Raw genomic sequence first — 22755 nt, 5'->3', positions numbered from 1 at the left:
CCCGCTATACACTTCGGAGATATAACACTTATAAAAAAGTTAGCCTATCCATTAAGTCAATGTATCCTCAACATGGATGCAAAATTTCAATTCAATTTCAATTCAATTTCAATCAATTTTTAAGTGAAAGTTTAATGATCCCTAGAGAATTATAGATAAGTTAATGTACCTATACTTTTTTGAAACTATCAAACGGTATATATATTCGATATATATATCGAATATTTTACTTTCGACATCCCTAATTTAATTGACATTTGGTTGACATGCATGGTGACAAGATACTGTTTTTTTTCTTTATTATTTCCCGTACGGAAAGGACATAGGTATATCACCCTGCAGCCAATAGTCTATTCAATTCTATTTCCTTTGTGGCGATCCTGAAATAAAAAACTTATTATAAGGGATGATGAGATATGACCTACGACTCGCCATTTACCTACTTTATACAATACAAAATTTAAAAAATATCGCGTCAGTGACCTTACCTAGTAGTAGGTAACATAATATTAAATCAATGTAATGCGAGCTCTACACTCTTTCAATACATTATATGGCGCTGCCTAAAATTTAAGATCATTCAAGATAAAAGAGAAGAAAAACTATAAAATAGCAATTTAGTCTATTTCATAGTGAACTACTCATTAGCCGTCGGTTTCGTTTAATGTTTTAACCTAAGTTCTGTCAGTTTGTCTTCAAGTATCTACTACATAACACAAAATGACCTATAGTAATTTAGCAAATTCACTGTGAACCAAATAAAAGCCGTTGGTTTTATTTAATGGCTTAGCCAAAATTATGTTTATTTCCTACTTAATAAGTATATAATATAACCTATAATCCCGAATAACCTTGATCAAAAACTAATCCAATCATCGTTTACAATAGAAAGTTAAAACACGTTTAAGTAATGAAATAACACAATATTTATAACACTTTAATGAACTAACCAAATACAAGTCTGTAAAAAAACGAGAACATTAAGAAATAAAATGTATATTTTATCCCTTTAGCCAGTAGAACCGAATAATATGGGCGAGGCGGGATACTGCAAACACAATAAAATTAAATAATTAATAGACAACCCTAATATAAAAAGAATTATTGTAAAATAATTAATTGCATTCATTTTTTTGATATTAAAGTAGGCAGTTACGTTTCAAGCATTGGAATGGAAATATTCTCACCTTTTTATTAATTTAGATAGTGGCTAATACCTGTATGAAGACACTAGTTATTTGCTGGAAAAAAAATTTATAAAAAATTAAGCGCTACTTACTTGATAACAAAAAAATAAATGCCTCGAAAACTTGTACATTTATTCATACATACTTTAAAGCAACGAGTAATTAGTCATTATATGCAATACAATACAAACAATAACCACAAAAACAAACAATACCAACCTTACAAATATTATAAAAAAGTGTCAATAATGTTGGTATTGTTACCCATGGTTTTTATGACTACCTGACCTTTTAATAAATTTTATCTCATTTGACTATTGTTCTAAGGTAAAGGCATACTAAGATTTTCTCCTATCCAACTATAACTTAAGAGGAAACAAAACTCACTATAACAACGGCACAATGTCCTCTTGTTTCATTTTACCGAAATATTTGATTATGCCATCCACATGACCCATTCCTACCACGGCCAATACTCGCGGATCTTGAACTATAAATAATACAATATCTATAAAGCAGTTAATTCATCACAATTCAGTTATAAATCTATGAACACAATGCATAATCATTTTATATCAGTATGCCTGCCCGTAGGATTATTTATCCATTACCTTCACTCATAAGTCACTAGGTTCACCCAGGTAAATTACACTTTTTTTTTTTTACTATGCGGACCATAATGGATATAGTTGGGGCATCTCCAGGTGCGGAATGAGAGTGTTCAAAGCAAGCATCAATTTGATGATTTTACTAGCTTGAAGTCTGCCCAGCATTTCACACATAACATTTGAGTTTGGTTTGCCATTGGTTTATGTTACAAGCGACTCTAACGACTAAGACTATCTATATTATACTTGCCTGTGCGAACACACTCTTGCAAAGAAAACGCTAGGCATCTATCGCGCTCGTCAACAAACACATGAAATATTTTCTTGAAGGCGGGCACTTCTTTCGTTATTTCCTCAAATTGGGCCTGAACGTAGTCTTTGTTTTTATATTTTTCCAATTGTGTTTTACTATTAAACAATTAATCTTTACTAATTTTATTAATCCTCTTTGAAATTAATCAATATGTATTACGAAAAAAAAATATATATTTAAAAAAGTATATATAACGTACTTTAACGGTTTGGGATTTGATTTTGTGAGATGATAAAGAACTTGACCAAGTTCCATAATACTTAAAGATTGAAATGCTCTTGATATTGTAATCTGAATAGGGCGATCTCCAAGAAACAACTTGCAACCCGGTATTTTCTTCATCTAAACAAAAAAGATTTTTTTAGAAGAGTGCTTTTGTATAACAAAATTATTTTTAGTATCCCCATATTAATTAATTGCATAAAACATTCTTAATGTTATACACCTCTTGATAAGCCCGTCTAAACTCTCCCCCTGGTGCAACACCTAATTCTTTAGCAATGTCCGCATACGTTTTAAGTAACATTGCATGAAGCATTCCAGAAACCAAGCCTTGCCCTTTTACTGCATTCCTGTAAGGTAAATATTAATTTATTTTTGAAGTCTCTGTTTAGCTTGTGTAATTGATTACTTATGATACACAGATAATACTATCTTACTTAATTTTCTTCGCGTCTAAGTTTTTAGCATCTTCTAAGAATTTCTGATCATCTAGCTCCAATAGGGAAACTCTCTGCCGGCATAACTCTATCAGAATTCCATTTGGATTTAGTTGTTTTACTATCTGTATCAAAATATGTACGACATTAATGACCCTGCATAAATAATTAACTATAATACTTATTCTTAGACAAGTCATTTCTTATTTCAGTAAGAAGGTAATAAATTATCATTCGGTTAAAAATTAAAATAATACCTTACTGACATCCTCCACCGATTGTTTACTGAAATGTACAGTCCCGAGGAGAACAACTGTTCCATTTTTATTATTTTGTAATAAAGTTGCGGAGGACGGCAGGTCGAGTTTAGCAAGGCCTCCGGCGCCACGGGAGAGTGTAGGCCAAGCAACTAAAAATATATATACATAACTTAAAACTAATATTTACCATAGTAATACCCTTTTTAATTCTACTAATTCCTAAAGTTTTTGACTAATATTATAAATTACGATAGAGTGCATTAATTATTTGTTAATCAATACATTCGGCTCATCCGCTCATCCGCACCAATCTACACCAATCTTAATGAAATTTGCCACAGAGATACCATGCATTCTCGAGACAAACACAAATTCATCAAACATTAACTTAAGATCATTATTAATTAAAAAACTTATGATAATTAAGCTCTGCACGGCTGTGTAACAGTTTAACCAATCATAAGGGAATGCTACACACAACAACCAACAGAATACAACCTGAAGACGGATCAAGGATATGCTTAAGACCGGGAAGACTAACGGTTCCCGTGGGATTTTTATAAACCCAAGACCAACGCAAACGCAAAAGGTGATAGCAACATCTAGTAACTCGACATCGACTTCTCGATCATCGTCTCGTCATCGGACCCTACATTAAAGTACAATCCGATTCAAACTTTACATCGTCGCGCAAGTTAGCTGCGATTGCAGGTTCGCGCAGGTAGTCAAATTTACTAACCCGCGGATTAGTTTGAGACCTAAATTTGAGTTCTGCCCAACAAAACGCACGACGTTCTGAAAGCAATAAATTTTGAATCGGACTGTACCCAGTTATAATGCTTACAATTAAATGAAGAGTTCCCTTGATAAACATTCACAAAATTTTTTCCTGTAAACAATATCCGTTTGAGCGCCACGCAAGTCGTAAATCTCATGTTTCGTTAAAAAAAAATTACACAGAAATTTTGTATTATAAGTAATCATCGTTATCCAAGTTCACATAGAAATTTAAATTAAATTAAACAGTAATTTAGCTACTCCATCTCAGACGTCTCGTTTTGACCGTGACAAACTGTTTTTTCGTGACGTAAACGAATGTTTACTATTAAGTTTCATCTCACTAGTACTCCAACATGGTGCAACGTCAAAGACAATATAAACACTACAATAAGTTGTAGGACCCTTTTTCCTATGACAGAGCACTCAATATAAATATTTTTTCTTCGGACCTCGTGATTAGTAAGTACATACTAACACTTGAGCGTTGAGGTAGTTGTAACTTATAAACGTATTTTAGTCATAGTTTCTAAACGTATTTTAGTCATAGTTTCCACCTGACTCCCGATATTCCGCTAATATACAATTTTAGTATCCCATCCCTATAATATATTCGTTATTACTGGTATCAAGGGGACCATTATCTTACAATAAGAAAGGAGACATAAAAAAACCATAGATTATACTTGCTCGTCACTCCCTGCACTCTGCCGATAGTAATAAAACTTTCTGCCTCGTGAGAGCATTTTTATCTAACTTTTTAAATTAAGATTTGAGTGTGTTATGATATTATGGGCACACCTAAAAGCCAAAAAAGCAAAAAAAGAAGATGATATTATGACGAATACACATATTTCAAAAGTCAATACACAACACACTGAACAGAAAAGCTCTCAGTCTACGTTTGTTATTGTCCTTGGAAAAAAAATATATTATTTGTTTCCAGCTATATGAGCCTCATTAGTACTTAGTTTGAATTGTTTTATAATGAAATACCCCTATAAAAATTTAATACAACTTAAATTCACATGGCTCCAATTTTGATTTAATATGAAAGGGAAATAAAAATGTCAATATTATTATATATATACTTAATTTATTTCGTACTTATAGTTTAAAATTCAGTATTTTTTATAATAACGCTCATAACATAATTTTTCATCACACTTGCTCGTAACTTGGGTGTCATTATATCTCTTGGAGGCCTATTCGTCCAATATATTAAACACGCGGGTTTTATTTTTCAAATCGGTACCAAGAGTTTTTATGCTGCTAAAAATAGTTCACATTTTCTGAAATAAATAAATTGTATTTCCTTTTAATTGTATTTAATTTTATCTCAATATTTACAATTATGTGAATATTAATCTGACGTATTTATTTGTTTTATTAATAGAAAGTTTAAGGCATTTTTTAAAATATCGGCTGTATGTCTATTTTTCGGAGCTTTATTCCAGCATTGCCAATACATACACACATCGTAGCGCGCGAAAAAATGGTTAACGTAATCTGTGTGGGAAAAATATTTCGTGATCGCCGAAAGAAATAAGAAATTATAAATTTCACAGTTCATAAACCTTAATGTTCATTGTACCTCGCAAGAGTGTTGAAAAATATCGTATGAAGGGTGTGTGCATTGACCACTACAAACTTGGCCTCTCACCTCCTTAATACAGCCTCAATTGTAAGAACCAACACATAGCACACTAGAATCATTATGTACTAAGAAAAACAACATACTCTCATAATCAGTGCATTATTAATAATTAGTAACTTAAAAATTCTCACGTTATTTACCTAATTAAGATTTTAATTTTCTATAAAATTCGTTTCTAGCTAACTATATCTACTTCCAAACTAATATTGTCCCGAAAAAATAGGTTACTTCTTTAATATAAATTAGAATATAATAACATTTTATGTAGTTATTACAAATTTAATTATTAATTTATGTACTCATATGCTTTATAGAGGACTGGGGTTTGCATTAGTTTCCTTTTTTTTTTTAGCAACCGTTGAGAATATTTTAAATATACTAAATCTATATAACTATAAATTCGCGAACAATGTTGAATAATTAGAGCACTCGGTGAAATTCGTAACACCTAAAATTGAATTGATTGTAACTATTCTTAAGAGATAATTTATTTCCGTACATAATCACCAATTTCGATTTTTCAGCTGTCCCTTGTGGGGTTTATCTAATAGTCTTTTTTTGTAAGAACCTCAACAAAACGAAAAAAATATGTTCAAATTGTCTTTCTCTCACACTTTTATATGAGCACAAAAGTGCAGATCAACAATATGAAAGATTAACGAGTTTAACAGATACGAGGTTAATATCACTACAAGAGATATATTTGTGAAGTACACAGTTTATTGGCTAATTGGATGGAAGGTCTAAATTTTTACCAATTTTAAATTATCACAGTACTTATTCATACATAAAACTTAATTGTCAAACACAATGAAACAAAACTAAATATGTAACACAAGTAAATACCCTTATTTACCTGTGTTAAAACACTAAAAACACACACAACACAAAAGTACACAAAAATAATAATGAAAAAAATTAAGTATTTAATTTTAATCGTAACCATAATATAAAAATCAGATTTAATTACTTAAATAAGGACTTTTTGTAACTATAACGATATAACAATAGTAACTTAGAAAGAAATATTCCGTTCACTATTACACAATATTCTTTAGAGTTTGATAAATTTAATGTCCATTTTTTATACAGTATATTTTGGTCTCACCATAGATATCCTAGACTAAAGTAAGACCAGCAAGACTAGATAAAGAATGTAAGCAATTTCCGGTGTTATTTTTTAATGAACTGGCTTAACTGTTCTGGGTTCTTGTGTCAATTACTGTTGGATAGAAGCAGCCGTTACTTTGCGGAAATCCGTATTATATTATGAAAATTAAGCTTAATTTCGCTTCGCTTCACGTTTCGCTCCGAAACCGGAGCATCCTCAGGAGATGTTGACTTTACAATGAATAATTGTTAAGATCGGAGCGAAACGTGCGTGGAGGATACATTGCCGAGGATCTGTTTGGCGTGGAGTATACAGATTGAAGTAATCATAAACTACACCATGCAGATTCTCCTGCTGTTCGCGGAGTACAGCAAATTAAGATTAATTTTTATAATTATTTTCTGTTACTATACACGACAATGGTTGTTCTGTATCAGGTCTTGCTGGCGTTGCTTTAGGATGTCTTATTACAAAAATATATATAGACCTGATATTTGCTTTATTTATATCTTGAGACAAATGAAGTCTTTGTTAGTTCTGTAAGCGTAACCATTCCTTCAACTATGCTGAAAATAAAGAAAAACTCTGCTTAATATGCTGATTATAATGGTTTCTGAAATATTTTTATTATTACAAGGGTGGAAAATAGTTTATTTTTATGATAAATAAAAGCCCTTAGCATGTTATAATTAATATCCTACTAATATTATAAATGTCAATGTAAGTTTTCCCTACTAATATTATAAATGTCAATGTAAGTTTGTTTGTTACGCTTTCACGCAAAAACTACCTAACTTGTCCTCATGAAACTTTGTACAAATATTTTTGGAAGTCTTAGCAGTAATATAGGATACTTTTTATCCCGACATTAAGCTCGGTTCCTTTGGGAGAGGGAAAGAGGGTTTGACGATTTTAAACCATAACTGCGACAAATTATAACCGATTTAAATAATTATTTTTGTACTATAGAGGTTATAATATGTATTTAATTTTGCCCAAAATGTAGTTGGAGATAGAGGACAGAACTCCTCAGCGGACAGCAGCAAACCCCTCATTTAAGGCTTAGCAATACTAAGTACTTTAATTTTTTTTAATCAACAATCAAAAAACAAAATCAAACGCAGACGAAGTCGCGGGCAACAGCTAGTATATATATCAAATTAATAGATATAAAAATAACGTGAAAAAAAGATGTTACGCAGTAAAAGCACCAGTTGGGCAGTATCCGGTTTTAGAGGGTAGTCTGGCATACCAGGAGTTCCACACACTCTTTTTTTTTTTAAGCGGAGAAAGTTTTTCTCTATATTTCCGTAATAGAACTGTGCGTAAACGCATTTCCCCGCGGAATAAAAAAAAAACTTACTCACCGGCGTAGAACGGATGACGGGGGTCGTCGTGAGTGGCATCAGGGCAACCAACGGCGCGGGGTCAGTTTGTATACAGCAAACAACACCGCGCCCGCACACGCCGCTCGCACGGACACGCGGATGATGCGAGTCGATAATGACGGCGGGGGGATTCTGTTCACAAATATAACCAATGAAGCCATACTTTAGGCACTGTGCAAGCATAAATAATAATAATAATAAATAAATATACTACGACAATACACACATCGCCATCTAGTCCCTAAGTGAGCGTAGCTTGTGTTATGGGTACTACTAAGATAACTGATGAATAATTCTATGAATAATATAGATAAACACCCATACACTGAAAAACATTCATGTTCATCACAAAAATACTGTCCAGTTATAGGAATCGAACAGTGTTTGTGTGATGAACATGAATGTTTTTCAGTGCCCTGGACTCAGAAAGCAGGGACAACATAGCCTAAGTGGGAGTGGCATATGAAGTGTGCCACGCATGCATTCAATTCGCCAGTCCCAATGCTGGCATATTAACTGCCATCCAATCACGGCTAATCCCGTGCTGCATGACGTATAGTAGAACCTCAGACAGCAAGCTCCCTAGCGCAACGGTGAGCGCTATGAATGGTAGGTTCCGCAGGAGGAATTTGAGAATTTAAAATTTCTGAATTTTCTCTGGTCTGGTGGGAGGCTTCGCGTAGAAACCGATTAGGAGTATGTGTTTAATATAACTGCCATACTCCCTAACAGGTTAGTCCGCTACCATCTCAGACTGCATCATCACTTACCACTAGCTGAGATTGCAGTCAAGGGATAACTTGTGGTGGATTAAAAAAAAAACCAGCCATGTATTTTATAAAGGCTGATTGGTACTCATATCGAAGGACAATACGTTATAAAGGACGATTCCAATGTTTTTTTCGTTCGCTGTCTGCATTGTGGTTCCCTGTTTATAGGAGATTTTCCACTTAATTTTAACTTATTAATACCTATAGGAAAACAAGGTACAGATAAAAAATTGACAGATATGAGAATACTTACTTGAGCAGTGGAGTTATGTCCTGCGGTTCAATTTTCCCCCAATGTTCAACAATGCCCGCGACATGTCCGATTCCGACTACGCCCACTATTCTGCAGGGCTCCCGACCTATTACGTAAATGAAGTTACCATAGGCTGGAGACTAGTCAAGTAGTCAAAGAAAAATGGACTTAATATTACACTATTTAAAGTTTATAATTTGTTACGACTGATTTTTATTTCACAAAATTCCGCTAGGTGTGCTACCTAGAGGTGTGCGGATATAATCACAGCCGCACCGCACAAGCAAGCATGCTTAGACAGCTTAACTAAGTTTTTATTAGTTGCTAAAATAAGAAACTCACTAGTAAAATAATAGTAACAAATCATACGTCATAAAAAAAAACCTAATCTTACTAAACTATCAACACTGATGGCGAGCGATTTACTCTAATCCATTAAGGAGTTACGTTCTTAATATAAACGAGTTACTTCCTTAATCTCCGAAGATTCAATCTTTGCCAAATTGAAATGCGACCACCAGATATGGCAACATATATGTTTAGTAAAACAATAAAGGCATTATCAAAATACTTTTATAATATGCGGGGTAAACGCGTAAAGGGGCATTTACACCAAGAGAGCAAAGAGCCAGAGCTAGAAAAGAGCATTAATTCTTTGGTGTAAACGAAAGCTCCAACGCTTACACCAAAGTAATGGCGATCCGGAATAAGAACCAAGAACAAGAATTCTTGGGAAAATGTTTAGCTCAGTCGAACGGACGCTTTTAAGAGACCGCTCCGGGGAGCGAGCACAACAAGTACAAGCAAGAATGGTCTAGGCAACTGTTCGAATGCTTTAATGCAGTTTATATCAAGCGAGCATTCTTAAAATATTCCATAGAATCTTGCGAACGCAGACAGAACAACGACAGAATGCCTTACGTCTGATTTCTCTTAAAGAATTTTGTTGAAAACTGCTACAGAAAAGAGCTGTGCGATCTATACATGAACTTGGAACACGCAAATCCCTTCGTACCAAATTTAAAGAAATAGGTATACTTACAGTAGCCTCGCAATATATTTATAATAATTTAATTTAAACAAAACATAAGTAATTATAAACAAAATGTTGATATAAACAGTCGACTAACTAGAAACGGACATAAATTAGTGATACCTGCATATGGTCAGAGAAAATTACAGAAATCCTTTGTGGGGATGGTATATGCTTTTGTAACATGATTAATATTAAATCTACCTTTACCGAAGTTTAAACAATATATTAAAACACATTTAACGAATCGTGGTTACTACACGATTGATGAATTCCTTAACAACAAGGTTGCTTGGAAGCAGGCCACTCCGCTCTCATCTCTCAAAAAACAGAAAAATTCTAAAGATTGTTAAACTTTGAAATGATGTTGGAAAAGAGCAATCTGCTGAGTTTCTTGCCAGCTCTTCTCAGTGGAATCTGCCTTCCGAACCGGTGATAGAGTCACTACAAACAGACTGACTTGACTTTTCAAAAGTGCTTATTAATTAGGCCTACTTGAAATAAATGAATTTTGAATTTTTAGAGTGGCGATAGAATGACATCTTGGAGATGTCTCTTAAATATAAAAATTCTATTATAGTATAAAGGACTACTTAATCGATAAAAAAGCTTGGGTGTGAGCAATAGCTCTAACCAGGTTGCTTAGCCAGGATAACAAAAAAGAACACTCGGCTAAGTTTGTTGTGGACTTCTTCTTAGACCAGGATGCTTTTGGAACCCTCGCAGCATTAGTAAGTTTACGAATATGGTTATCGCTATCATCTCACTACCGTGTACACATTTCTCATGTCTTTTACTCATCATAAGTTCCATCTATGGGCCTACTTGAATAAAGATATTTTTGACTTTTACTTTAACTTAGTATTAACTCGTTTGATGTGAATTGGCCTTAACGAACATGCAGTTGAATTGACTACCGCCTCCTTTTTTGGAAGTTGGTTAAATAGCCACTCACGTGCTTGCAGGGCGGCGATTTGTAGCGAATGACACAGATACATGTCCCTCTCAACCACGAAAACACGCTTTAGCGCCGGGAACTCTTCCGCCATCTCCTCCAACATGTCCTCAAGCATTTTCTTCTGTTTGCATCTCTCTACCTCTTCTAAGCTGGAAACGAAGTCGATTGATGCGGAATCGTAATTTCGAAAATGGCCATAAAAATACTCAAGGTCTCTCATGCTCTAATTTATCACTATGATATTTATTTATATTTGTTTATAAGTGCTACAGGTTAAAAAAATTGGCATTAGAACATCTTTAATCAGCTCTTCAGTACAAGGTTCCAGTAAACACTTCAACAATCTATATATATACACTCCACATTTTGTTTCATGTCTTATTAATTTTATTGTAAAGGTTGTTTTGAAAATATTAAAAAAAGGATACAATCATAAAGAATATCCATTTTTATTTTATTTTAATTATCCACTATTTTTATATCATAATTTTCACTAAAAAGTCATGAAAAGAAAAGATTGTTTATATAGTAAGACAAGTTAGAAAAAATAGACTTTATGTATAAGCCATCTCTTAGAATTTTGTTCAGCTCTACCTAAATATCTTACTTCTTTCCTACGTGCCTCGTTCTTATAGAAAAAAAACAATACGTAAGTAAAGCAGATGCAAGGCCTTAAACTCGGTTTAAAACAAAACGTCGAAAAGTTCTCATTTTCATTAGCAAGGCAGTGACGTCAACATTACTGTTTTATGACCACATCAACCCATTTCCGGTCCACTACAGAGAATGGGTCGCCTCCTACAACGAGAAGGAGTTAAGGCTGTGGTCCACCACGCTGGCGCAGTGCGTTTTGTCGGAGTCCACACACCTTTGGGAACATTATGTAGAACTCTCAGGCATGTAGGTTTCATTACGATGTTTTCCTTCACCGTTGAAGCAAGTTATATTTAAATTACTTAAAACGCATATAACTTAGAAAAGGGTGCGAGCTGGGATTCGAACTCTGTCCCCAGAAAGTGAAGTCGAGCTCGTACCTAATGCGCTATCACTGCTTCATTATTGTTATATACCTAATGGAAATATAATATTATATATATAATAAATATTGGTTACAGGGCCAGTTTTTGTTGGACTATACAAGGGAACTACGGGTCCACGAATTGGAGGTCTATTGACGCTATTTTCTGGTGATGGAACGCCATTATTATATAACTTAGATGTCAACGTCTTCTTCACCATCATGACTTACCTAATATTTTGATTGGATGTGAGCAAATGCCAGATAAACCGTATCGTTTGACCCCAAGATAGAGACGCAATAGCTCTGTGTAAAGTGATGTCTATTGCGCGATCGCCTAACTGGACGATACAGTTTCGGATCTTCTTGGCCTGGAAACAAGTAGATATGTCGAATTAACGACAAAAGACGTATGAACGTCAGAATGTATCAATTTTTTAAAGGCAGTTAAAAGATCATAATTATAGCTTCAGTTTTAGTGTCCAAGAAAATTGCATAAAACGGCAGAAATCCTCCTCCTATACGAGTTATGTAATCAATTTTAGGGTAGGCAGTGCTTTCGTGCATGTATGAAGTGCACGCCACTGGGTGTAGTTCTTGTGTTACTGTAATTATTATCACCTACCTCAGCCATAGCACGTCTAAACTCGCCACCCGGCGCCATGCCGAGTTCCCGGGTGATGTGCGCAGACATATTGAGCAACAAAATGTACATCAGACCATTGAACACGCCGTTTTGAGCCATTGTAGCCCTGCCGAATTACAAATAACCATTTATATATTTTTTGTTTATCCTCAAATCGGGAAAAAGTTTCCGACACGCTGGAATATGTAACCGAAAATGCGTTATGTGGCGCCGCATTTAAACCTTAGGGACCGTCCATTAATTACGTGAGGTTTTATTTAATTTTCGGTCCCTCCCCCCCATGGTGAGATGTCGTAAGATTTTATTCAACCGAGATTGGGGGATGGGGGAGGGCTCCCATCCCCTCATTTCACGTGAGATTTGGCAAAATGTGGTTTTCTTACGACGTTGGATTGTAAAAAGAAAAAAAAAATTGGCTTCATGCTATACTAGTAGCAATTGATTACTAGCTTTTATTTAATAGTCGTAAAAAAAACTTGTAATCAATATTGCTGAGAGTTTAATTATAAGTGTATTAAACATCTCACGTATTTTATGAACCATTATATATACCATTTCGGTAATTCCAAAAAAAACCTCCTTTATAAATACTTCAACAGGGTGTTTTCAATTAATAATTTAGGTAAACACTTGTGTCGAATAGTGTCTACTACTGCAAAATCATGTTTTGATAACACTTTTTGTCTTAGATCAACTATAAAAAAACAACTTAACTAAGACACTAGGAAAGTATTTTAATATTTAAAGAAACTTAAGAATAAGTTTTGATATTAGACACATAATAGTAAGAATACTTACCTAATTTTTGAAATATTAATATTTTTAGCCTCCCTCAATATAACTTCCTCGTCCAACAATAGAATATTAGTTCTTTGTTCACAAAGCTCTACCATAACAACATGAGGACAGACATGCTGTATCACCTAAAAATATTTTACAATACATTTATCACTCCACCATGTTAAAACAATTAAGTATGGTATTCAAAAACCTAAGTTATTTTACCCTACAATTAATTGAAATGCATGAAAATTTAGCTGCTACTAACTTTTGCTCGCGGGTCCGTACCCATATTTTTGGTTTTTCATAAATCCCGTGGGAACCGTCCATTTTCCCGGTATAAAAAGTAGCCTATGTGTTAATCCAGGGTATAATCTATCTCCATTCCGAAATTCAGTCAAATTGGTTCAGTAGTTTTTGCGTGAAAGAGTAAAAAACAAACATCCATCCATCCATACCAACAAACTTTCGCATTTATAATATTAGAAGGATTTAATTTCTCTGACATAAATACACAACTTTTATGTATTGTCGATAGGGGTTCGTGAAATAGCCTGGCTAATTTAGCTATGATTATCACCCATACAAGTAAATAAGGGTGACTTGCTGGATTTTTTTTCCACGGAGTCACACTCTTGATAGGGAAAAAATTTACAAAAAGCCAGTGTGACACAATTGGATGTGACTTGTTGGGAACTCGCCGGAAAATTAACCAGTGCAGACAAAGTGGTGTGTACATTAGTAAATAACTTAGTGTCTGACACACTTTAGCTACTTTACTTACGATTGACTTGGTCTTGGTCAATTATTATGCTAGACAATAACCTACTTTATTTGTGGTAAATTTGCTTTGTGCTCGTATTTAGATATGATGAAACCGTAAAATGTCGTTAATCAGTATGGAACCCTTAAAACAACTAGCCAAGTATTAAAGTTAAACGATAATTTGATTTAATTAACAAAAATATCCTTTTCCTAATGAACCGCAAAACAAATTTTGTTCGTGTTAGTTTTTTGCTAGATATACAAAAAAAAATATGCTAGTTAAAGACTAATTATTAATGTAAAGTTGCCATAGACCTCTATTAATCAAAGTTATTTCAGTATTTGGATAAGTAAACTTCAGAGATAATTCATTGTCATTTGTAAAACTGAAATTACTGATGTGATCATGAGTAGCTTTAAGATATACAAATTACACTCAATGCATCTTGCGTATAATATTGTAGGTATGTAATATACATCCTTATCATACTTAATTTAATTTACATTTCAATATTTAAGGTCAGGAGGTTATGTAAACGTGATTTATGTACACAGTAGCTACAAGCAGTGGAATCAACATCCATAGTCAACAAGTAACTTTCAAGATTGGAGACAATCAAGAAAATATATCTGCATATCATGTATATCACTCATTCATTAATTAGATTGGTTACCTTAGATACATCCTCTTGTGATTCTAAACTAAAATGAGCAGTGCCAACCAAATATACTTTGCCTCCATCTGGTGCATCAAGCACTGTAACAGTATTTGGCAGACCATTATCTGTGGTTTGGGGGTCTGTGGTAATCATCGCATCAGCAGATTGTTTTGTACTCCCTTGAAAAATTAAAGATTGATAATAAAAAATTAACCCAAGTAGTACATGTGAAACTCTAAGGTATGGAATGTTTGCAGAGCAAATCCAAGCTTTTCATACCAATTAATGCAACACCCACTCTTAGGCTGAAATCTATAGAGTGCTTTGACTTTACCCAATGTTGGTGTTAAAATGGCTCAGATTATGTTGAAGACTTTGTCCCGATTCAACTGCTTCAGCAGGGCTAACACAGGCAGGATACAAAAATTGTATCCCCTGACAGGGTATATAATTAACGTGTCCACCTTCTAAAGCACAGGAACAGGGAATAGTAGAAGTTTACCCCTATTTATTATTACACATATATTATTTGGATATTATTACTACTTGTACTTGTTGCGCCAGTGCTCTGAGAGTTGATAAAGCTGCGGGCGAAGATAGATTTTTATCCTTCCCCCGGGGATATAATTGTCTTTGCCCATGCTAACCATGCTAAAGTCTGAGTAACAACAAAGTTCTGTCTAACTAAAAACCTAAAACTAAACAACTATAGATCTGTCTTGAAATCACAGTCATAGTATAATTTTTGTATGAGTGCACCTAAACAGTTATTATTGTTCCACCACCACCAGTTCTAAATAAATTGAAATGTTCATCATAAAACCTTTGGATATGCTCATATTTAATATTATCATGATTGAATTTATTTAAAAAATATACAAAAAGTTTACCATCAGACACAACTTCTGAATTGGATTCTGCTACAGCATCATTAGACAGTGGCTCTTTTGTTTCATATGATGTTGGAGTGATAAAATTAGATCGACCTACAAAAAAAAAACCATTACATATATGTACCTTTAAACCAAAAAAAAATTTTCATAAATAATTTTGTAGTACGGTTTCTAGCATTTCTTCTCTTCACCATTTTTTCTCACAATAATTAGATTACACACACTCTTCTGTGAGCCACAAAGCCAAACTAAATTATAAAACCTCAGGGAAACCATACAAGATGTTAACAGTAAGCAACATAATAAGTAGCTTTATAGATCACCTTATTTTTACATTCCAATATTTCACATTGACTTTTGCAATACAACTTTTACTTATAAATATAATCTGACCAAAAATATATTTCTTTTTACTCAAAATAGAATCTAAATGTCTCAGTGAACTTTGTGCCAACTAAGCCAATACATAATTTTGTATAGGTGATTTATTTAATTTTGTTCCATGGGGTTATTCCTAATTTTCTTTCTTTTTTCAAAAACCTATCCATACTAGAACAAGCTATCCACAATACACAATACAATTGTAGAATTTGTAGATTTTAACAAAATAAGTGATCATTGATTTGGATTCAATATTTTATTATTTTAAAATTCTATTTGAAGATATCATTTTAAAACCTACAGAACTGTATTATTATTTATGTGTTTGTTTACCACTTTTCTCAGGAGCAATCTTTTGATTCATGCTTTTATGTGCATCTCCACCACCATCTTCAGCTTTTAGAAACATTTGGCACTCATTGACAATATCACACTGGACATTCGGTTTAGAAGAACCAATGAGTAGTTGTTCCCTTTCGCCATCAGAATCCATCATGTAATTCTTATTCTAAAACAGTAATCTTTAAAAATAAATACAAGTGGCACTTTGGACCTGAGAAGGTTAAAAGGAGAACTCCATTCTTCTTGTTCTTGGTAAATTTGAATTTTTATTTTGTTGCTGTAATAATAATAAGAATAATTTTTTATTGGGTAACTATGACCCCTCTACGCTATTATATAACAGAATAATTAAAAACAGTAATTAGAACTAAAACGCTATATTTTAATGTATGATGATGATACATCAAGTCAATATGTACTATACATAATACATTTACCAAAAATCTAAATGTTGTTAAAATATCTCTTTTTAACCTTCTTTGATAAACAGAATATCTAGCACAAATAAAATTGGCACTTTTAAACATAACAAACTCTTTAGCTTTATACCACGAACTGTGCCCTGTGAGTTTAACTTCAATAACTAAGGAAATAAGACTGAATTAAATTTAATAGTCCTCCCCTATGAACAGGTTATCTATGGAACAATAGTTTTTCACATCTGACTTGTAATTTCTGAGGTGAAATACATATACAATAAGTGTATTAAAGATAACTAATATATATAATAAACATAGAACTTTCAGTTTTATAATATTACTAGTACTAGTATAGATGACATAGCATCACATGGCATAACCCTATAAATATAAAACATTATATTTATAGGGTTATGCCATACCTTATACCAAAACCTTAACTAATTAGAGAGTGAATGGAAATCTCTTAACACTCTCACAATTTAATTGTGGCATTGATTGGCACAGGCTTCTTCCACAGGTAAGAATCCTCAAATATCTTAAATTCCTGCTAACAGATTATAGATCATGTGAATTGGAATTTAATGGTGTGCACAAATTAACAAAGTAATTTTATGACAAATGCAAAAATGATGTTGAATGTGTAACTATCAACAAAAATTACAGTACTCAATGGTTACTGCCACACAACACCAATTGTACCTACTACCACTAGAACAATCTTTTTGCCTAGTTGGAGGTGAAAGGGGGATTATTTATCTCTTTAACATGCATAACATTTTAAAAGTATATAAGGAGTTCTGCCCGACATATACGTTGGGCTGAATAATAAAACATAAAATTTGGTTTGTCACATGCATGGACGTAAACATCAAAGAGTATTTAGTGAACATCTGCTAGTTGTATTTACATGTGACACGTTTATCATTATTTATAAGTATCCGTAAGGATACTATTATTAGCTGTACCGTTACCTTTGTGCCGTTATAAGATAATTTTATTAAATATGTGTACACAGTGAAAAGTTTAGTGGATTTTCCGAAGTGTGAACACGTAGAATAAACAAATAATAGTATTACCACCCAAGTACTGGATTCATACCTAAAAACACTTAAAATGTAGGCTCCTTGAAATATTTATATAAAGGTAAGCCAAGACGGTCAATTTCTCTGGATTCTCAGAAATAGATGTATTTTTATTTGAAATTAGAAAATATTCCACACCACAGTCACAAACTAGCTTTTACAAATGACATTTATGACAAATCACAGACAAAGGCAATAAACTTATTTGGGTACTGGTCTGTGTGAGTCTATATCTGTGCAACTATGGAGGGTAGAGGTATGGAGGGTAGAGGTAAGGAGAGTCATCTGTGTATATGAAAAAGTGTCGTCAAAATGTATTAAATTAGGATGGCGCCACATTTGCATCAGGGTAACTCTTAAAAGAAGCGACAAATATAAATATTGTTAGAGTAGGCTTGAAAAATAAACAAGGAAGTACGGAGATACAAGGAAGTAAGGTTATATTTACCACAATATTTTGTACAACGTAAGTTGTTGAAATTCTCAATAATTAACTACTTTAGTCGATAATGACATTAAATTTTTTAACTCGGCATACTTCAATTCATCTACGATTGTTACATTCATACCATACCAAGTGCATCCACCAGCGCCATTGTGGAGGATTTTTGAACTGTTATTTAGCGCAACAACTAGACACTTTTTCAACTTTATTCTCTTCTATATAGTCCTATCTCTCCGCTTTACCTTAAAGAGCGTTTTTCCTTCTCTCAGCATCTTGTCAGTCTCCGGTCGGCGAATGACAACAAGCTTGAGATTCCCTTATCTCGCTCTCAGCGCTATAACGAGTCATTCACTGTTAAAGCTGTAACACTGTGGAACTCGCTCCCCTGGGAAATACGTCATTCCGAAACCATTCACCTGTTTAAACATCGCTTAAAGAATTATTACTTATCTATGTAATTGAGTAGTATGTAAGTTTATAATAGCATAAATATATATCACATATATCTATCATAGTATATATAAATTTATGTTGGTATTTGTGTAGTTAATATGTAAATGTAGTATGTATGTTCATGTAAGTTTATATTACATTTCTTTTTTTTTTTTCTTTTTTTTTGTAACTTTATGCACCATCCATTTTCCACTCTTTTATCGGCTTCGTACGCTCAGGTTGTCTTTAAAAGATCACTTTTAGTGATAAGGCCGCCTTTGCACCCTAGCACTAAGTCCTATTACTGTTTTCCTTGTATTTTCCTTTTTTTTGTTGTGTTGCAATAAAGTTTTTCTATTCTATTCTATTCTATTCTTTTCTCCCATATAAGATGACTCTCCTTATGTGCAACAACCCTCTACCCTCCATATGTGCAACAAACAAAAAAGAAGTTTCAGAGCGTAGACTAAGTAATAAGTTCAGAGCGAAAGTCCAATAGACTCTATACGTATCTTGATGTTTCAACTTTTTAATTATCTGTGCCAATGTCATTATACCAGAGAGTATAATAATTTAGACGTACATGTTACATCACATCTTAAAATTCCGAATTCGATTTTCGGATTGTCTTTAATTCCATTTCTACTTTGCGATAAAGTTTATTAAATCCATCTCAAAATGAGTGCCTGGAGACAAGTGGGCCTTAAGTAAGTACTTTAATTACAAAATTACCTATCTATCTGCTATTCGTGAAAATCCAACCTATTATAATATTGTCTTTCTTTAGTTACATAAACTACTCCAACATTGCCGCAAAGATTTTGCGAAAATCGTTAAAAGCTGAACTCCGAACCGAAGCATTACGTCGGGATGAATCACATGTCCGTATTACTCCCTGGGCTAATGGCAGACCAGCACGTAAGTTACCTTATTACTCTAGATCAACTTTTTCCCAAATATAGGTACTGAATATATTTTTTTAAATAATTCCTGAGTTCGTATGACTTAGGCTACTTATTCCATAATTTTTAATTTTACCTATTTATATGTTCTTAAATTTTTCAGATGAAAAGGATTAATTGATCTATCTAAGGTAGACGAAAAATATTGAATGGTTTCTACTATCTGCTAACATAGACATTACTAGTATACCTACTGATAATCAGTGTGTTGTCCCAATGTTTATTTATTTAGAAATGTTAGAGAATTGTGTGTTCATCACTAACATAGAAATAATTTTATCATATAATTTAACAGAATATAAGCATCTTTATTAGAAATTTATACCAATGATATGCAGCATTTGTATGAATGTTTGAATGCATTTATGAAACAAAACTAGTTAAATTTATAATGATTTTTGTTTAGCTTGTATTTTCAGAAAGGCTTGTATTTTAACCAATCTGGCAAACTTTGTTAATAACATAATGAAGTTGAACTTTGTGAACCCCCCTATTTTAGGAACTAACAGTCCAATTAGAAAGGTTTTGCCTATAGAACTGACACTCCCAGTCCTAATTTTGTATGGCATTGAATTACATGCAAATTTGATCCAGTTATGATACAACACAAAGTTGCAGATTGTGATTTATATCATTGAGGATCAGGCTCCTTTGCTACCATTGCTTAAACCAGTATTATTGTAACATTGTTAAAGTATAAGCCACAACTTATATTTAAAATTAATACTGCTATATGTATGTCAATGTTTTAAGCAATGGATGTAAGGCCCAAGTTTTAAATTGCCTATTATGTAATTATTGCTTTTATTTTACAGATTTGCAAAACAAAGCTGCCAAGTAGAAGATTATGAGCATAACAGAAAAATCAATAATGAATAATTTAACTTGTATAATAGCTTTATTCTAATAAACATTATCGTGAAAAGTTCAGATTTCTTATAATTTATTTAATTTAATTTAAAAAATACTTGGATACATTGAACTATTAATAAACATAAACTTTGCTTAAAATGGTAATGTGAAGATATATATATATTAGTGTCAGTTGAATTGTACACAAATCTCTAAGCTAAATAAAACTGACAGACCTTAAATAAATACTATGATTTTTATCATGCTGTTTCTATGGTAAAGAATAGCACTTATTTATAGTAGATCTTAATTAAGTGTTGTTAACATATTACCATTTATTATCCACATTGAATCTTAGTGCCTAGTACTTATATTTTTTATCAAAGCCCAAACAAAGCAATTAATGTCATCTTGTGGGCCAATTATTAATATTAGATTTTGATTTTTTTATCAATACTAAATGTAATATTGGGAAATTAGATTGAGGGGAAAGTAAACACTCTTTTAAATAATATTAGATTTTTATTCTTGTAATCCTGACATGAATATTTGCAGTTTTAACTTTGTCAATAATGTTTGTTCCTAACGGTGCAGATGGATCAACATCTTTTAATGTGATATTTTCAAAGTTGCTTCGTTTCTTGAGTTTCTCTATGCCATTCCATGCTATCATAATCCCATTATCTGTACATACTTTAGGTGGAGGTCTATATACATTGCAGCCTAGTTTATCACCTATTAATTGGATACCTTTAAAAATAAAATCATTACATGCCACTCCACCAGAAACTACAATACTTTTGTGGTTTCTATCTAATAGATTATTTTCCTCACAAAATACTACAGCTCTTTCTGTTCTGTGGCCTAAATGTTCTGCAATAGCTAGTTGAAATCCTGCACATAAATCATTGACTTCTGGAATCAATCCATCCCCTACTATACCATGTTCTTTCTCCTTACGTAGGAGATGCTGCATCAAGGCATCTTTTAGGCCACTGAAACTAAAACTACAATCTCTATTTCTTGCCAAGGGTAATGGAAATTTAAATAGATAGGGGTTTATAGAATGTCTTGCTGCCATTTCTATAGATTGTCCCCCTGCTAATTTTGAGTATGCAGGTATATTTCTTAACTTCATTCTTCTTGCTGCTTTGTCTAAAATTTCACCAGGAGCATTATCTAATGTGTCACCCAACAATAGGAAATCATCCACATTCTTTACAAGTGCAAGCATGGAATTTCCTCCAGATATCAGCAGAGTAAGAAATGGAAATGATATATTATAATACATTCTAGCAACTAAAGCATGAGCTTCCATGTGATGTATTGGTATTAACAATTTATTATGAGTTCTTGCATGATACATGGCATACTTAACGCCTATCTGTAAACTTATTAGAAGGCCAGGTTTAACTGTTACAGCTATTGCATCAATATCTTTCAGGCTTAATTTTGCCATGTCTAAAGCTTCATTCACAGCTAAATCAATATTATCACGATGCAAGTCTCTAGCTATAACTGGATTGACTCCCCCACATCTAAGGTGAAAAAGGTTTTGCGAATAGAGAGATTCTCCTAAGATATTTCCTTTTTCATCTAGTACTGCACAACCAGTATCATCACATGATGTTTCTATGCCCAAAACAGTGGATAGATATTTCTTTTCTATTGGATATATTCTGCTTCTTTTTTTTGTTATTCTATATATATATTTTAAGCACAGCATAATGTCATTTACTTGTTTTAATAAATAAAAACCGAGTAAATCATAACCTAAAATTATATATTGTATAAACTTCTTGACAAACACATTTCAGAACGCATACGAATGTCTATCGTTATGAATTAGAATGCTAGTGTTATTTAAAAATAATAAAATTTATTCAATTCAATTCAATTCTTGTTTATGGCTTTTGTCTGTGCCAACTGGGCACAAGGTACTTCGCCAAATAAAATTTATTAGTAAAGCTACATTGTTTTTCCTTAAAGATTATTGATTGACATTTGTGATTTGACAAATCAATCTGTACTAGTGTTTGTGGAACTATCGATATCCAACACCAATATCTATACTTGGTAATGTACTAACGATATTACTATAA

At 33.0% G+C, this 22755-nt stretch overlaps 3 protein-coding genes across 4 annotated transcripts; 1 reads left to right on the top strand and 2 right to left on the bottom strand.

The window, feature by feature from the left end:
* Positions 1 to 1286: 1286 nt before the first annotated feature.
* LOC120625683 lies at positions 1287 to 18143 on the bottom strand. The gene is made up of 17 exons (XM_039892807.1): positions 17979 to 18143; positions 16450 to 16624; positions 15733 to 15828; positions 14858 to 15021; positions 13437 to 13561; positions 12618 to 12744; positions 12224 to 12363; positions 10972 to 11123; positions 8984 to 9089; positions 7992 to 8092; positions 6651 to 6653; positions 3025 to 3176; positions 2768 to 2892; positions 2554 to 2680; positions 2308 to 2450; positions 2046 to 2203; positions 1287 to 1677 (listed from the first exon to the last, which is right to left on the bottom strand). Exons 2-17 carry the CDS (start codon positions 16610 to 16612, stop codon positions 1574 to 1576), a joined length of 1986 nt encoding a protein of 661 aa, XP_039748741.1. The 5' UTR covers positions 16613 to 16624; positions 17979 to 18143; the 3' UTR covers positions 1287 to 1573.
* Positions 18144 to 19386: 1243 nt separating this feature from the next.
* LOC120625837 (protein stunted) lies at positions 19387 to 20913 on the top strand. Of its 2 annotated transcripts, XM_039893075.1 has the most exons (4): positions 19387 to 19546; positions 19627 to 19757; positions 19905 to 19932; positions 20617 to 20913. In XM_039893075.1, the coding sequence occupies exons 1-3, from the start codon at positions 19518 to 19520 to the stop codon at positions 19916 to 19918; spliced, it is 174 nt and encodes a 57-aa protein (XP_039749009.1). In that variant the 5' UTR covers positions 19387 to 19517; the 3' UTR covers positions 19919 to 19932; positions 20617 to 20913. The 2 variants fall into 2 exon arrangements, with proteins under 2 accessions (XP_039749009.1, XP_039749008.1); XM_039893074.1 differs by lacking the exon at positions 19905 to 19932.
* Positions 20914 to 21155: 242 nt separating this feature from the next.
* Positions 21156 to 22522, bottom strand: LOC120625836 (probable tRNA N6-adenosine threonylcarbamoyltransferase, mitochondrial). The gene has a single exon (XM_039893073.1). It carries the CDS (start codon positions 22377 to 22379, stop codon positions 21168 to 21170), a length of 1212 nt encoding a protein of 403 aa, XP_039749007.1. The 5' UTR covers positions 22380 to 22522; the 3' UTR covers positions 21156 to 21167.
* Positions 22523 to 22755: the final 233 nt, after the last annotated feature.

The sequence above is a fragment of the Pararge aegeria genome, chromosome 8 (assembly GCF_905163445.1).
Source record: "Pararge aegeria chromosome 8, ilParAegt1.1, whole genome shotgun sequence".
Lineage (NCBI taxonomy): Eukaryota > Metazoa > Arthropoda > Insecta > Lepidoptera > Nymphalidae > Pararge > Pararge aegeria.
The sequence above is the reverse complement of the archived record's forward strand: the minus strand, read 5'-3'. Positions and strand labels throughout refer to the sequence as shown.